We start from the raw sequence: 16,228 nt of genomic DNA, 5'->3' as shown, positions 1-16,228 counted from the left end.
GCACTTCTAATTCTAACATCGTGTAGTTTTTTAGTACTTTGTATTCCTACCCCTTTCTTTAAATTGATGCTTTTGCTAATTTTTTTTCAATATAACATGGTCAGCATATTTTATTTAGTGTTACTTAGTTTGTGATCAAATATTTCAGAAGATGATATCCATTCTGTAAAATATATGGAGTTCACACTACTAATCCTTAGTTATATGTTGTTTTAGGAGCTTTGGAAGAAAATACAACAATAAATTGTATAAAAATATTAGTAAAAATTGTATCATCATAAATGCATGAATTAAATTCATAAGTAAAATTGTATGCATCTGTTAAGAATAAATATTCTTAATATTGATGTAACTATGAAAAAACCTGTTCTAAACCTGAAATCCTTCACTTAAGAAGATTCAGAGTATTTGTCTTCTTTTTTTTTTTTTTTCTTCTTCTTTCTTTGGGGGAAGGAGTCATGTATGTCAAATTGGGAATTGCAAACCTAGACATCATATTTGTTTCATTTCCTTCATTTTTATGTGTGTGCCTAATTCCTTAATACTCTTTTAATGTCATAATAGTGGCAAACCTCTTGAAGTTGAGGGGAAGATTGAAGTTTTCATTCTGGTTCACACACCATTATATTTTGGGGAAAATAATAATCCAGTATGATTTTTAAAGGCTTCTATTTGATTCTCAGTTTGCATTTATCACAACACATAATTTTGTTTTAATTTCCCATAGAAAAAAAATCAGAGCTATGTATAGCAAATTGCATTTCAAAAAAAAAGATGTTTGAAGTATTAAAATGCCCAGATTAATTCATCGAAATATTTCCCGTACCAATAAGAGAACCTCTAGTCATTAATAAATATTAGGTATGCATTTGAAACAGTGCTTAGTCTACTTTTTACCTGAAGATATTGAGAATATACTGAATAATAATAGATTGTGGCAAGTATAAAATAAAAAAAAAATCAAAAAATTATTTTACTCCTCAAGAATTTTACTCATTTCTCATGAACTAATGAAGGAAGGGGCCAATACTTTTCCCACCATCCTGAATTTGTTATACTTAACAATATATTCAACAATATATATTTAATATATAACAATATATTTAACAATTTAACAAGTGTTAATTGAAGTAATTTTTAAAGGCCATGTCAGTTTTATAGAATCTCATTAAAACTTAAAAATTTTAATGACCCTATTAAAGTTTTGGTGAAAGGAAGTATAAAAATACATGGTAGTATTGATAAGCACTATATTTAATCTTTGATATGAGTTTAGGAAACTGATAAAATACTTGTTCTTGTAAGGTGGAAATGAGCTGGATGCTAGTGAGTGTGATTTTCTTTGCTTTTGTGCACAATATAGTTTTAATCACTGAGCTTTCTGACGGCCATCCAGCCATCCCCTGCTGTTCAGGATTCGCTAACTTAGGAAGGTAAAAATGAGAAATTGATTAATTGAGACTACTTAGTCCACAACAAGAGATTATCAGATATGGAAAGAAAAACAGAAAAACAGCTAACAACATAATTGGTTGATTGTGACAGGCAGTGAAAAAATGTCACAAACAACAGAAATGCTTTAGGGAAGAAAGACATAGATGGAAGCAGAAATGTTAATACTGTTTTGGACAAATCCTTGTTTAATGCATAATACAATTTACATACTCTATATGCAAGTTGATTAGCATTGTTCAGTAAGAAATTCTAAAGTCATAAAACATTCTACAGAGCCAAATTTAAAAGTTAAAATTTGAAAATAAACCAAAACTGACATCATCATTGTGCTTTGACAAAATATTTTTGCAAAATGGTTTTCTTTCAGTTAGCTTCAAATGTGTATAATTACAGTGCAACAATAATATTTAAATCATTTTACAATTCATTATTTTTATAATTTTTAGCAGGAATTGTTAGTGAAGCCAGTTATCCAAGGACCTCTGCAGTTTATCCAAATTAATATTTCCTGATAGAATGACACGTTCACAAATTCCCATCTCTAACTGCTTAGTATTTCAGAGTATATAGGGAGGTGGAAGTTATTCATGAAGTAAATTTTCTTGCCTGCAAGAACAACAACTATATATTTTTTAACAAACGTATCTCTTAATGGTTTCACTGAAATCACAGTTTAAAGAAGAAAACCTAATATCGCTATTCCAATATATCCTTGGCCTTATTTCTTTAAATAATGAACAAACTGAATAAAATAGAGCTGTTCCCTATAGTGTAAGTTGATTTTTATGTATGGTAAGGATGGAGTAAAATTTTTCCCCTTAGTTTCTTCATTTGACTCTAGAAATGTTGTCACTGCTTTTGTCATTTGATGGAGAATGTCTGATGTGCCTTTCTAATACAGGATATTTCAGTTCTCTCCTTCCTTCTCCATTTTTCTGCTAGGGTGGGCGCAAGTGTGCAGTTTTCTTGTGAAGATAATTATGTGTTGCAAGGTTCTAAGAGCATCACTTGCCAGAGAGTGACAGATACCCTGGCTGCCTGGAGTGACCACCGGCCAATTTGCCGTGGTAAGTGCTTTCTTTGGAATTTTTTTTGAAGTTTGAAAGTGTAAGCTTATAATTTTTGCTTAGAAACGTAATTTAATGATGTTTGAAAGAAAGAAAAAACATAATAACATTATATATTTGCAAAGATTTTTCTGTAGCATATGAACTTTTAACAAAGCTGATAAACACAGGTGCAGAAAAAATATCAATTTAGGGAGCTAATTTCCTTTTAGCAGTGTAATATTTCATTTAATCTTATTTTTATCACATTTAACATATTCTAACTAGCATCTAGTTAGGTTAAACCAGCTAGTTATGATTAGGTTAAACTGTTCTAACTGAAGTCCTGAACAGCAGCAACTCTCAATCACGTTATGTTCCTGTCAGTCCCAGATTCTCATGTAGTTCACCATTTTTGCTGAATTCCCCCTTCTTCCATCTATTTAGCCCAATCTTACAAATGGCCTAATCTTCTGATTTCATTTCGAAATGTTTTCTCATTAGGGTCTGAACCAATGAATAAGTTTGAGGGTTTTGTTGGGGGAGGAGGGGAGTTGCTTGCCTGCTTGCTTGCTTGTTTGCTTTTACATTGTAATCTACTAACTGTAATAAAATAATAGAAGAAAAAAGATGTAAATGCTTTCAAAGTCCTCCAGAATTGTGGTAGTTAGGAAAGATAAAGAGCAGATATCTCTGTACAGGAACTCTTCCTGCTTTTCTGTAGAAAAGTTGATTTGGATTGCACATAACAAAAGTCTTAACCCTACGAGTTTGCTTGCTTTATGTCCTAAGAACCGGACAACCTAGTTAAGATGGACAGTAGAAATAAAAAAATTCAATTAAAAGAAAAAAAAAAAGTTGATATGCTTTATTTGTCATTTTGAGGTAGATAAAAGTATTTTTCATACCTGACAAAATCTTATGCTGGACAGCAGTTACCACGCCAGCAAAAGACAAAACAGCTGTAGAAGGTATGGATTTCCAGCCTTTGGACTGAAAGGTTTACTTGTTCAAGAGTGAGTTAAAGGATAATCTCACTTAGATAAAATGTATATACTTATAAAACGAGAACAGATAGGACTCCTGGAAGGACGAACGCTCCTTGATCAGCCTCCAGATAGGGATTTCCATACAATTCTGCTCGCAAGACATAGTCAGCCCTGCCAACATTTGAGATAAGATATCTCTAAACAAGAACTACACCAGACTGAAAAGCTGAAGAATATTTGTTTCAAAGGTAGTTCTTCAAGTTGTCTTGGAGATGCCTACAAAATTTGGCATTAAGTTTTCTTATAATTTTTGGAGAATTATAAAAGAATTATCACCTAAAGGTGCTGAATTATTTCATCCTAAAACTGACAACATATGGTATACAATAAAACTTCAAGAGGCTGAGATTGTTGGGATTTTATATAAGTCAACGTAATAGGAAACAATTCAGATAGAGACTGCTTGAATATCTATTCATATCAAAGAGCTGCTTAGTCCTCAAGTCCAAATTTTATGCTCATAACTTTAACCCCTTAACAAGGGTATCTAATTTAGAAGGTAGTGGCTGCTGACTGTCAGTACCGTCAATGGATAAAAACATTTCCAGTGATTAAGATCATAATGTGAATTGTTCTGTCTCTGTTCTTTGACTAGATAAGGAGCCTACTGTTATATTACCCTCCATCAGATGCCTAAATCATGTGACAGTCTGCCTCAAGCCTTTTCATATGTTATACCTTATGGCACTTCTACTCTGTTTTCTTACCCATCAAGTCGCAAATCTGTTCGTTATGGAGAAAGCTGAGAGCTGTGCAGAGCATTATTTTTATATTATAGTTTTCAAACGGAGTCATTCATTGCCAGTGTTCCCTTTTCCTCACTACCACACACTTCACATTTTTAAGGATGTCTCATTACTAGAGCAAGCACTTCATCAAGTGTTCTCTTTCATCTCTCACTAAACTATTCTTCCTATACTCTTTCTACAGTTTGGATGCTTGATGTAGAAAAATATCAGGTGTTCCCACATCATTCTGAATAACAGCTAACAGAAATATCTCTGAGGTACAATGGACTCCATAGAAAAGGATCTTTAAATTTATCTGAACTTCATTGAACATTTAACAGACTGTTTAGCGAAAGACCAGTTCCAGCTCTTATGAAGTTTGCTTATGGTCAGATATAAAAATGTGGTGCACTTCTAGAACAGTGGATGTAAATAGCATATGTTTACATAACGTTATTTTTATTGAAGGGCTATTTTTAGTACCCATTAAATTTGCATCAGGTGAAAATAAAAAGTAAAAAAAAAAAGGTAACTTAGCTGACAAAGTTACCTTTTTTGCAAGTAGATTTTTTTTCTAATCTAATCGTCATTTTCTCCTGAGATCATAGCGAAGTTTTATGTTAAACAAATATAAATTGGCCAATATTTCTTCCAAAATACATGAAAACAACTTAGATATTATGCACATTTAAAACTACCTAACTGCACTATTTTTATTTGCACAAGAATCTTGCAAATCTTTTTTCAGGTTAAGTGCATTTTGTACTGAGTATATTAAGAGGAAAACAATTTTGATATAAAGATTATTGCAGTACATTTCCCAACGTATTTCATAGTGATGTAAGCTGATGAGCTGTAATTTGCTTAATCAAAATCAATTTATTTTACCAGGATTTAGATGGATTTGGCAAATTTTTTGTAATTATTTTTTACAATAAAGGAATTTATTAATCTGTTGGAACTGATTCTTGGTCTTCAGAACAATACACTCATTATATAGTATATTACAAACCTTTACAGGAGGCCTCTAATACTTGGTCATCAGATGTCAGTCACCATTCATTATCTATTTATTTCATAATACTAGAGCAAAATATTTTTTTTGCCACTGCAAGAATGGTTGTTTCCAACTGTATGATGACACAGGTGATATTATTGCAAATTACGCTTACTTCATTAAAGATTGTAAAAAGTTTAAAAAGATTCTTGGACAATTATCACAAGGTATAAAATATGGGTAATGTTAAATGGGTATACCCACATAAAGGATGGACAATCTAAAACATAGCAAAGGAAAAAAAAAAATGTTCCAGCTCTTTCCAGAGCAGTAAAGGAATTGCAACTCAAAAAGGTCTTGAGCTCAGTGTCTCCATAGGTTGGTGCATACATGTTTTAAATTGTATATTTAATTCTTAGTCAGGGTTACACCTAAATGAAAAATCTAAATATATCTTCTCAGTATTTAGTTTCACACTACTATGAAGTAGTGTGCTTATACAACTCCATTGTTCACTCTTTCCTCCTCTCCTGCTGATTTTTTTCTTGTTTGTTAATATATTTCAGAAATGAACTGAAGTAATCTATGCATGGCTGAAGTAATACTCAGCAGAAACGGGCTATTGGCTTCTGAATTATTTGTATGTTATTATTAGAGTTTGCTCTTCCTTCCAATATATTATCTACAAATATCTTTATTATGCTTTATTCCCTCCAGTGAACCACCAATAAAAAAGGATATAATAGTCCTATATCTCTATTAAAACCTCAGTCCAAAAAACGAGTTAGCTTGCTCAACCATACTTCTGAAATTGTAGCTAACCTGTCACAACTGTCTATGGGTTAAGTTAGCCAGTTCCTGTAAATCTTTGTAAATCTTTTTTTTTGCTAAACACAGATTGATGTTGTTTAGGCTGAAAGGTATATAATTCTGGGTGAATATTACACGGAACACTGCCTATGGTGTATGTTTGCAGACAGTGAGAGGTAAAAGATAAAAGTTTTACTTGCAATGAGCTCTGTGTCCACATTCTTCCCAGTTCCCTTACCGACCTTCAAGATGCCACTAATCTCAGTACTTATGTCATATATTTAGTAATACAATACACGATACAAAGAACTGTTTATCACATTTTGCAATTGATATCTACTTAGGGTTGAGAAGTTGTTAAATTAAATGCAAAGTATTGCAAGCTAGATCACTTCCATCCTGTAAGACTTAGTGAAGAAGTTGGACTTTGCACTTACTCTGGAATTCTAGCTAACAAAATTATGAAGTGGGTTACGAAGCTGACGAATGATCACAGGGACTTTTACTGTTGGCTAGCACCTTAATTATTACATGAAATAGCATCCAGTTCCAATGACTGTGCTTGTCAGGGCACCCCATGGGCTTGCTGCTCCCTGGGGCCAGGGGGCTCTCCAGCCCACCAGGCACGGCCATCCCACTGCCCTGCTAGGGACCAAGGTACTGGAAGAGAGCGGGGTAGAGGGGGGAAGATGAGGACAATTCTAAGCCCAGATCATCAGGCACATCCTACGAGAAGGCAGGTCCAGTGAAAGCCAGGACAGCAGGTCGGGGTCAGGGTGAGGGCAACCATGGTCAGATATAGTCCCATGTCTCCTAAGATGTAGCTCAAATAGGAGTTAAAGTCCCAGACTCAAGCTTAAATGAAGCTCCTGGGCCCATGGGCAGGGGTTGCGAGCGGAGGCACCACGTGAGGCTGGTTAGGGCCATTCAGGCCTACTAGTGCCCTCAGATCCCTGACAGTGCTAATGTAAATGTTCCTGAGTTTTTTTCGAATTCCACATAGAAACCTGTCAGCAATTCATACCTACTTTCTGTAAGTGGTATACAAGCCCACCCAACACATTTTTTGCAACATTTTGGATTACCTTTAGTTTAATTGTTTCCTATTTGTACCAGTCACACTTCCATTACTGCAGATCAGGCTCACAATCGATGCATTCCTCCTCCTAATAATTCTGTGCAGTAAGGAAATGCTATTGTTACATTCTTCAAAAGGAAGGCAGCTACAGAAAAAGGGGAAAAGTAAAATTTTCAGAATTACCAGAATTACATTAGGTGCTTTAGTCTAGTTTTCAGAAAAAGAATGAACAGGCTTTAATGAATGTAGTCATTCCTCTTACAAGCACTGAAACTTAAGTAACTGAAGAGTTTAAATTATATCAAAAGTTAAAGGAAATTATGCTAATTAATTCTGAAATTCAGATTTTTAAAGATATGCAGGTATCTAAGTACCTAGACATGGTGTAAACTACACTATCTGTTTTAGCATCTTCACCTAAAATAAGAATTAAGCAATATACAGGTGAGGTTGATTAATGGAAAAGTTCTAATTTCCTTCCTCTGTAGGTCATTTGTCAGGATTTTTCTGACTGGATGAAACTTCTTCAAAGACAGACTATCACAGAATGCATCACCATAATACTTATTTTACAACAAGTAGTTGTTTGGCAATTGTATGGCAATTTTACAAAGTTTATTTTAAGTAGTGTGCACTGTAAAAAGCAACTGATGAAAAGCATATGACTTGATGTTTATCATTTTAGCTAGAACATGTGGTTCGAACTTACGTGGACCAAGTGGGATTATTACATCGCCAAATTATCCAGTCCAATATGAAGACAATGCGCACTGTGTGTGGGTCATTACAACAACTGATCCAGAGAAGGTATGCATTTTGTCTTTGTCTCAGTTCAATTTTCTTAAAATAATTTCATATATATTTGAATAAATGTGTGAGCACATGCAAGTGTATATGTACACCTAAATGCACAGATGACCAAAATACAGATGGTAAAAAAATATATTGGGTACAATTAAAAAATATAAATTATTCGTATCTGTGAAAATGTTCACTCAAAGTAACCTGAATTGCCATCTTCAAATTATAAACTAATTTTCTAATGAAATGCATAAAATCGTATTCAAAATCACACATTGCTAAATGTATTGACAGCAAATTTTGCAAGCTGTAGCTTTATCTTGATACATACTCGATTCAGTCTTAAAACAGAATAAAAACAGAAATACATCAAAGTATTTTGTCTGTTCTTGTTCTATGTCTAACTACCTGCCTAATTTCTCCTTTCAAGTTACTATTTTCTGATAATGCATAAAATAATAGTCATAGTTCAGTATCCTTATACTGTAAAGTACCAAGATGTATTTTAACTTGTGTTTCTGCAAAATCAATGTCCTTCCACAATTAAAGACAAAAAGATGGCCCCTATCTACCCCTGTAGGAAAAAAAAAGGAATTAAAACACCTTTCTCTTTTATACAGTTTACTTTACTCTAGTGAAATGCAGAATGAGAGTTGTGATAAGTTGGAGAATGTAAAATTTATACGTACTTTCATCAATACAAAATATTTATTTCATATGCCAATTGTTTCAAAGACTATGTCCCTGACTTCATTAATACAGTTATGGAAAAAACTACTTAACTTTATCTCACTATAAATTAACAAATAAGTTCTGTTGCAGAAAAGATCATTTTGCAACATGTTTACATAGCATGGTACTGGTAAGCATTGTTTCTTTGCAAAATCATCTGAGAGTTTTATTTCACTTAAAGGAAAGCAGATGCACTGCTTTGTATAAGCAGTAAAAGTGCATATTGAGGAAAAACAGGTAAAAGCACAAAATTATCATATTGTAGAACTTTTACTATAGAGGAAGTTCTCTTCTATGAAGAGAAGTGTGGTGTTTTCCAGCAGCAAACTGTTACATTTTATTCTGTATAGCAATTTAGAGGTGACTACTTGTGAATGACCTTTGATGTTTAAAATCACTAAATCTTATAGTAAGTATTAAGTCACTTGACATTTTAAAATATTAAAGCATTTAGAATATGGAAACTACCCAAAAACTACATCAACTCAAATGTATATCCACTAATATGTAGTCCCTATTTGAATCACAACTGCAATATATTTTGATAAGAGGAAAGTTAATTGTATATCAAAAGAAAATGTTAAATTACTACTGAGAGAAGAGAGCCTTAGCACCTTAAAGGCTTTTGACTTTCCGCTATTCCTTTAGTACATTTCCTTTTTATCTTTCTTCCCTCGACTTTTCAAGAATTTTAATGAGATTTCTTTCGACAATTATCATAAAATGAAGACAGTAATCTTGCTGATTGCAAGATGGTTTAGCCATAACCCAAAATTGGTACTGACTGCGCAGTGGTACTTATTAAACTGTATAGAATATATGTTTTCTAAGGAGGTTCTGTCTTATTTGTGAAAAAATAACAAAATTCAGCCTACTATGATAATAAGCAAGTTTTATTCAGTTTACTGAAATATAACCATTTTTCAATGGATTTAGGATCTTGGTATGGTAGAGATCAATGAGATTGGCATGTGTTAACTTAGTGCTTTACTCTCTGAGCTCTAAAAGGCATTTTTAAATAATCTTCTGTGGGCAGGGTGATAGTTTAACAGTCACAAAAATACACTGAAGGAATTGCCCAACCAAAAAGATCAATTCTTATGTTATATTCAAAATGAAGAAGTATGAGAACAAGATTTGGAGCTTTCACACAGCAAAAAAAACACATTATTACATCCTGCTTTTTAGATGGAAGGGAAGATATACGTTAATAGACAAATTTATCAGACAGGATGAGCAATAGAAAATAAGATATTCTATTAATCTTGAATTTGTCTAGCAGTGCAACAAAGGAAGATATTTTTCTTAACTTCTTATATCTAGGAAAGATGAGTATTTACTTTAGGACCATGAGTATTATGAGTGTAAAGTCTGAAAAAAAAAATCAAATGTTTAATTACATACAGTTTTCTCAAGTTGTTTTCACGTTCACAGTTTTTTTGTATCCCTAAATTACTGAATCTAGATTTAACAAGTACCCTTCGGATAATAAAAGATGTGAAGGAAAATGCTTCTATTTTACAGACTATCTGACTGAAATATAACTTTATTCCTACTTCTTTCTAGAGAAATATATCTTGCCAGTACTTTGAAACCTGGGAGCTTTAAAAAATCATTTACCTCCTGTAAATTCATTTCTACATTTCCGAAATAATGGATTGATTTTTAGATGTGCTGAAATGTGAGATTTTCATTTCTGACTTTTGTTGGAGTTATGAGTCACAGAACTCTGGAAAATTGATCTGTCTATTGAGGTTCTGATCTTAAGATCTGCTTGAGGATCCTAGTTTTTTCCCTTCAGATGTGAAAATATTTATCAAAATGCCCAGTGTCTGTATTTATTTTCTTTTTAAAGTACATAGGCTTTCATGACATGCTATTATTATATATTTTATATTTGCTTTGACTAACTCTAACAGTCTATTTGCTTTTCATCTAGTTAGTTTACACATAGCATTTTACAAGATGATGATTCTTCTTAAATGAATAGTCCTATGAAACACTTCCCTAAAACAATTCATATTTAAGGAATAAGAAAGTTCTGTATTTCAGGTATTGCTTATTCAAAATATGACATGTTGTAGTGTGAATTTGACTTAGTAGATGAACCAAACCATTTTCTTCATCCATGTGCACTGTTGTTTGGCAATTTTCTATTGAAATGCTCCTGTGGGTGAGAATTATAGCTTGGGATTACATGTCCTGCTTACCTGGTGGGAAAGAAAGGTCTATATTTTTGCATGATATGTTTCAATCTCTTTTTTTCTCTATACTCAAGTCCAGGGTATATCACAGAAAATAAATATTCAGTGCAGTGTGGGGAAAGTAGTCTAGCTGAAGAGGTGCACCAGCAAAAAAATCACAGAATCACAGCATGGCCAAGGTTGGAAGGGACCTCTGGAGATCATCTAGTCCAACCTCCCTGCTCAAGCTGGGGCCTCTAGAGCACATTTCCCAGGATCGTATCCGGACGGGTTTTGAATATCTCCACCAAAGGAGACTCCACTATCTCTCTGGGCAACCTGTTCCAATGCCCTGACACCCTCACAGCAAAGAAGATTTTCCTCATGTTCAGATGGAACTGCCTGTGGTTCAGTTTATGCCCGTTGCCTCTTGTCCTGTGGCTGGGCACCACGGAGGAGAGTCTGGCCCCATCCTCTCAACACCCCCCCATTCAGATACTTGTGCACATTGATGAGATTGCCTCTCGGTCTTCTCTTCTCCAGCCTCAACAGGCCCAGCTCTCGCAGCCTTTCCTCATAGGAGAGATGCTCCAGGCCCCTCATCATCTTTGTAGCCCTTTGCTCGACTCTCTCCAGGAGTGCCATGTCTCTCTTGTCCTGGGGAGCCCAGAACTGGACCCAGTACTCCAGGTGAGGCCTCCCCAGGGCTGAGGAGAGGGGCAGGATCACCTCCCTCCTCCTGCCAGCAACACTCTGCCTAATGCACCCCAGGACACCATTGGCCTTCTTGGCCACAAGGGCACACTGCTGGCTTATGCTCAACTTGGTGTCCACCAGCACTCCCAGGTCCTTCTCGGCAGAGCTGCTCTCCAGCAGGTCAACCCCTGGTGCCTGGGGTTATTCCTCCTTGGGTGCAGGATCCTGCCCTTGCCTTTGTGGAACTTCATGAGGTTCCTCTCCGCCCAGCTCTCCAGCCTCTCCAGGTCCCTCTGAAAGGCAGCACAGTCTTCTGGTGTGTTAGCCACTCCCCCCAGTTTAGTATCATCAGCGAAAATGGAATGTAATTTGCTGGAATAATTTAAAAGAGTAAAGAAAAAATTCTGACACATTACTTTTTTCCAAATTTTCCATTCTGGTGATAATGGGGGGAGAATTTAATTTGAATTCAAAGTGAAAACAAAGTTTGGACTTCCCATGGGGAAGCAGTAGTGTAGTTCCAGGCTTTTAACCAACCATGTCAAGATCATGATTAATTAGATGTTTTCTTCTTTTTTTTTTTTCTGAGCAATACAAAATTCTAGGTTAAGCTTAGTTATTTTCCTGTTCATAGGTATTTCCTTTAATGCTCCGCTTATTTTGAAGGTTTGATTTTTCTCACCATATTTGCTTCTTCTGGGTCACACCATTGCAAATGCTAATCAGCATCCTACCGAGGCATTTATTAGAGTTCTAGTGCTTGCAAATACAACTTTATGGTACTCTTCTGACTCTTTGTCAAGTACCTGCTGTAAGTTATAAAGATTCTTGATAACTCTGTACTGTTTTAGTTCTTATGTTGTGCAGTTTCTTTCTAAGCTTTTTAGAATAAATTACTTTTGAACTTTCTTCTGTAGTCTTACTGATTGGCTGCCATTATCTCCTTTTGCTCTTTAAATAGCCTTTTCAGTATGTTCTAAGCATGTGTCTATCCCCACTGTTTCAATTCATTCTTCCCAGCTGTGCAGTTTTTTCATAAACTTTACTGCCTTGGATTTTCTGCTACTTTCCCTAGCCCATGGTAACACTGCTAGAGCAAAAGCTCTAGTTTTCAACTCCAATGTCTATAGGAGGGCAAAGTTTGATGTTGTTTCAGCAATGATTCCTAGTCTAGCCTGTTATTTTCATGACTGATTGGGGGTTTTGGGACAGCTAGATGGTTTGCAATAATTCTTAGTTTAATGATCTAGTAAAGAAAAAGTGTGTCCCATTTACAAGTTTTTCTAAAGAATGTATTTTCTCCACAGTACATAGCGTAGGTATTAAATTAAATCTGCTTGTGCCTAACAATTTTCTTCCTCTTTACAAAATCTTACTTACTAGAGTCACCCAACTGAAGACATTGGAATTAATTTGGGGGAGAGGGGAAACTCCCTATAAGATTTTGCTGAGTTGAGCCTTCATTTTTTTGAATAATGTTGGCTAATGCCTTAATATAATGTCATAAGACAGATATTTCTGATTTACTGCCTTTCAAAACACAATGCTGGGGCAATTTAGAAGAACATTCTCACTCAGGACAAATTTCCTCAGTTCATAGCTAGATAATCCAAATACTGTTAAAGTTGATTTTGAGATAATTCCTTTTGCAATTTCTTCTTGTAACATATTCTAAAATAAAAGTCTTACTAACTAGAATATGATAATAGGCAAATCTTATGAATTGAGGTCACCTTTCTGATTTGTAGATTGGTAATCAAAGTTTGTGACAGCTCAGATCTGGTCTATTACTGACCTCCATGTTTTGCCTTGTACAAAACATGCAGTTCTGCAGTTCTTACTTCCATGCATGTAGTTTACAGGTATGTAATAACCTAAAATGAATTAAGAATCTTTGTTTTGATGGATATTTGTTCCAGTTAGTTGGTATTATTGCTTTACATTGTTTAATATTATAGTATTATTTGTAAAGTGTAAATAGCCCATTTCTTCAAAAATTCATCACAGAAGGCCTCCTTTCCCTCTCAGTTCCTGGTCAGACCATGCTGCCACAAGTAATAGGATGTTTACCAGCATGTCTGATAGCTACAGCACCCGGCAGTCTCACACTATACTCTGACTGGGGAAAAAGTCTTTTGCAGACCAGCAGCTATCTCATCCCTATAGAGATTACCAGACTGCTGCCCTGGTAATGATTTGTATCTGCAGAACTTTCCCTCTTTTACTCTACTACAGAGTTTTGAGTTGCAAAGATGGCATGCCTTCCCATGTGGGATTCTACTCCCAACATCAACAGCCAAAGGCTGGGACTGGGATTCTGTTGTTCTATTTATACTTAATTATTTCATTCTGGGTAGTCAGGGTTTTTTTAGTTGAACTATCAAGCTGAAAATTAAACGATTATCTGAGTTTTCATTCAGATTCTTTATGCAATGATCTTAATATGTTAAATGATAATTTTTTTTAATATTTTTATTAATAATGGCCTTTATGTATCGTTAACTACGTGTTCTTCTACTGCTGACAGATATAATACAAATGCAAATTTTGAAACGTATTCTTGGGCATTTAAGATAGCTCTGTCAAAAGCCTATACAAAACAGAAGTTTCAGATTTGAGATTCTGAATTGATTGAAACTAGCACAAAGAATTTAGATGTTTTGGTATCTGAGCTTTGGTACCATTTTGGAGCAGGTCCAGAGTACATCCAGGCCTCAAATTTGCTTAGTCTGTACTTATGTCCTTTTTGCTGTTATGCAGTTCACCTTCTGACTTTCTATGTGAAACTTTTGGCATGTTTTCAAAGTCTGGGCAATACCTGAAATTTAGAATGTTTAACCTTTTTTGTATATTCAAAGACACTTTTCTAAAATAGAAAATTATATTTTAAAAAAATCTTTTTTCAGCTTTTTTCCTCATATATGCTAGGTAAAGGCAAATGTAGTTGTTAAAGATATGAAGCTAAGAAGTATTATTTGAAGAGTATTATTTGAAGTGTGGACACCTCTATTCAAAAGTAAATCAGGCTTATTTTGTCGTAATTACCTGAAGTAAAAACAAACAAGGGCCTCTGCAATTTTGAATGCCCACCTCCTGTTTAATGCCTTTTAACTAGTGTGCTTTAACTTTATACTTCATTATTACTCTTTATTTTACTATTTATTACTTCTTTGTTTTATTCTTTGACCCCATTTGCACAGGTGCTTTCCTTGAGATGAAGTAATTTTCCTTCTCACTGTGAAAGTACTATAACCTGACTGAGAACCTCTCCCTCTCCTCTTCTTATTTGCATACTCAAGCAGTATAATTTAGAATACAAAGAGTAACTAAAGTGATTTTATAAGACAGCTATTGCTGTAGCATAACAATGAGACTATAAATTTCCAGAAGTTCTAAAATCTGATGCAAGACTTCCAGGGTAGCCTTGGCTCTGTGCAATGTCATAAACACATCTCAACAACAAATAAAGAGGTCATATGCAAAATGTATTTGCAAGCCAAAAGGAAAAAATCATATTAGGTATAGCTCACCACATTATATGTTCATCCTAAATTTGAATCAAATACATAAATTGCAACACAGAATTCTATATATGTGCAATTGATAGTAGAAAAAGATTCCATATTGAGCAAAAGAAAGCATATTTTTTTTAAAAAAAGGATAGAAATATTTAACATAGACATCATAGTTTGGGCTCTTACTGGATCAGAACCAAAAGGATTTTAGGCACTTTAAATTTCAGTAAATAATGCTTAATAGATATTCAGCTTGGTGAGTAACTGAAGTATGTTGTTTTAGATGGAGGATATTCCTCATTGACTGAATGGGAAGGGTCCCATAATCATCAGTATACCTCATGAAAATGGAAAATATTGGAGTAGAAGTACATCAGACTTCACTAAAAGAAAATATCAGAAAGAATATTGTTTATATTCTCCATTAATACACCTAATTTCAAGTATGAGCCTTTTTGTAAAACTGACATTCCTGCATCAAAACTGCTTCCTGTATTGATTTCAGATGTCTCCTTTGTGGATTTATGACAAGGAATTTTGACTCTCACTTTCTTTAGAAAGATAATTGGAGGTAACGAAGAAAGAGAAAGACTTAGGAGCGGTACTTGTCTCATGATGAAAGGATTCAAGCATTTTCAAATTTTCTGCTTCATAGCAGAGTGCTGTATTTCCTGGTGCGTGGGGAAAGCTAACCGAAGGAGCAAACCTACTACTCCTGACGTTATTTCTGGTAGTATTCACTTTATTTACTTTCCTCAGGCGATTGCTAACATTAAATGTAGGAAGTTGCCCAACTTGTAAGTTTTTCCCTTTTAAGGCAACAGCTGCAAATACCTGCTGACACTTACATTCTTGTTGCTTACTTTTCCTCGCACCTTCTTTTTTCTAGCCTATCTTAGAGCGAAGGAGGCTGTAACTGCTAAGCTGTGTGTTTACCTCAGTGTTCAGTGTTATTAGATTGGCTTTCAGGATATCAGCTAGGTTTACTCTTACAAGATTTAGCTGTGGGGTATGAATTTCATGAGCCTCACATGGACCTAAGTATGACATACCGAGTTGGAAATGGCAATTTTGGGGCTAAGGGAAAGTAGAGCTTTTTAAAAGAAGTTATAGACTCACAGAAATGAAGAAATGGTCA

At 34.6% G+C, this 16,228-nt stretch overlaps 1 protein-coding gene across 2 annotated transcripts in view; it reads left to right on the top strand.

Annotated features, from left to right (window-relative positions):
• The window catches only part of CSMD1 (CUB and Sushi multiple domains 1), a 1,260,625-nt gene that overhangs the window by 821,309 nt on the left and 423,088 nt on the right, over nucleotides 1-16,228 (top strand). For both annotated transcript variants that reach the window (XM_068937332.1, XM_068937331.1), the window contains exons 9-10: nucleotides 2,398-2,522; nucleotides 7,849-7,970. In XM_068937332.1, the coding sequence (XP_068793433.1) occupies nucleotides 2,398-2,522; nucleotides 7,849-7,970 (247 nt within the window). The remainder of the gene's footprint in view (nucleotides 1-2,397; nucleotides 2,523-7,848; nucleotides 7,971-16,228) is intronic.

This window comes from Struthio camelus, chromosome 3 (assembly GCF_040807025.1).
Source record: "Struthio camelus isolate bStrCam1 chromosome 3, bStrCam1.hap1, whole genome shotgun sequence".
Taxonomy (NCBI): domain Eukaryota; kingdom Metazoa; phylum Chordata; class Aves; order Struthioniformes; family Struthionidae; genus Struthio; species Struthio camelus.
This window is presented reverse-complemented; position numbering and strand designations above follow the sequence as displayed.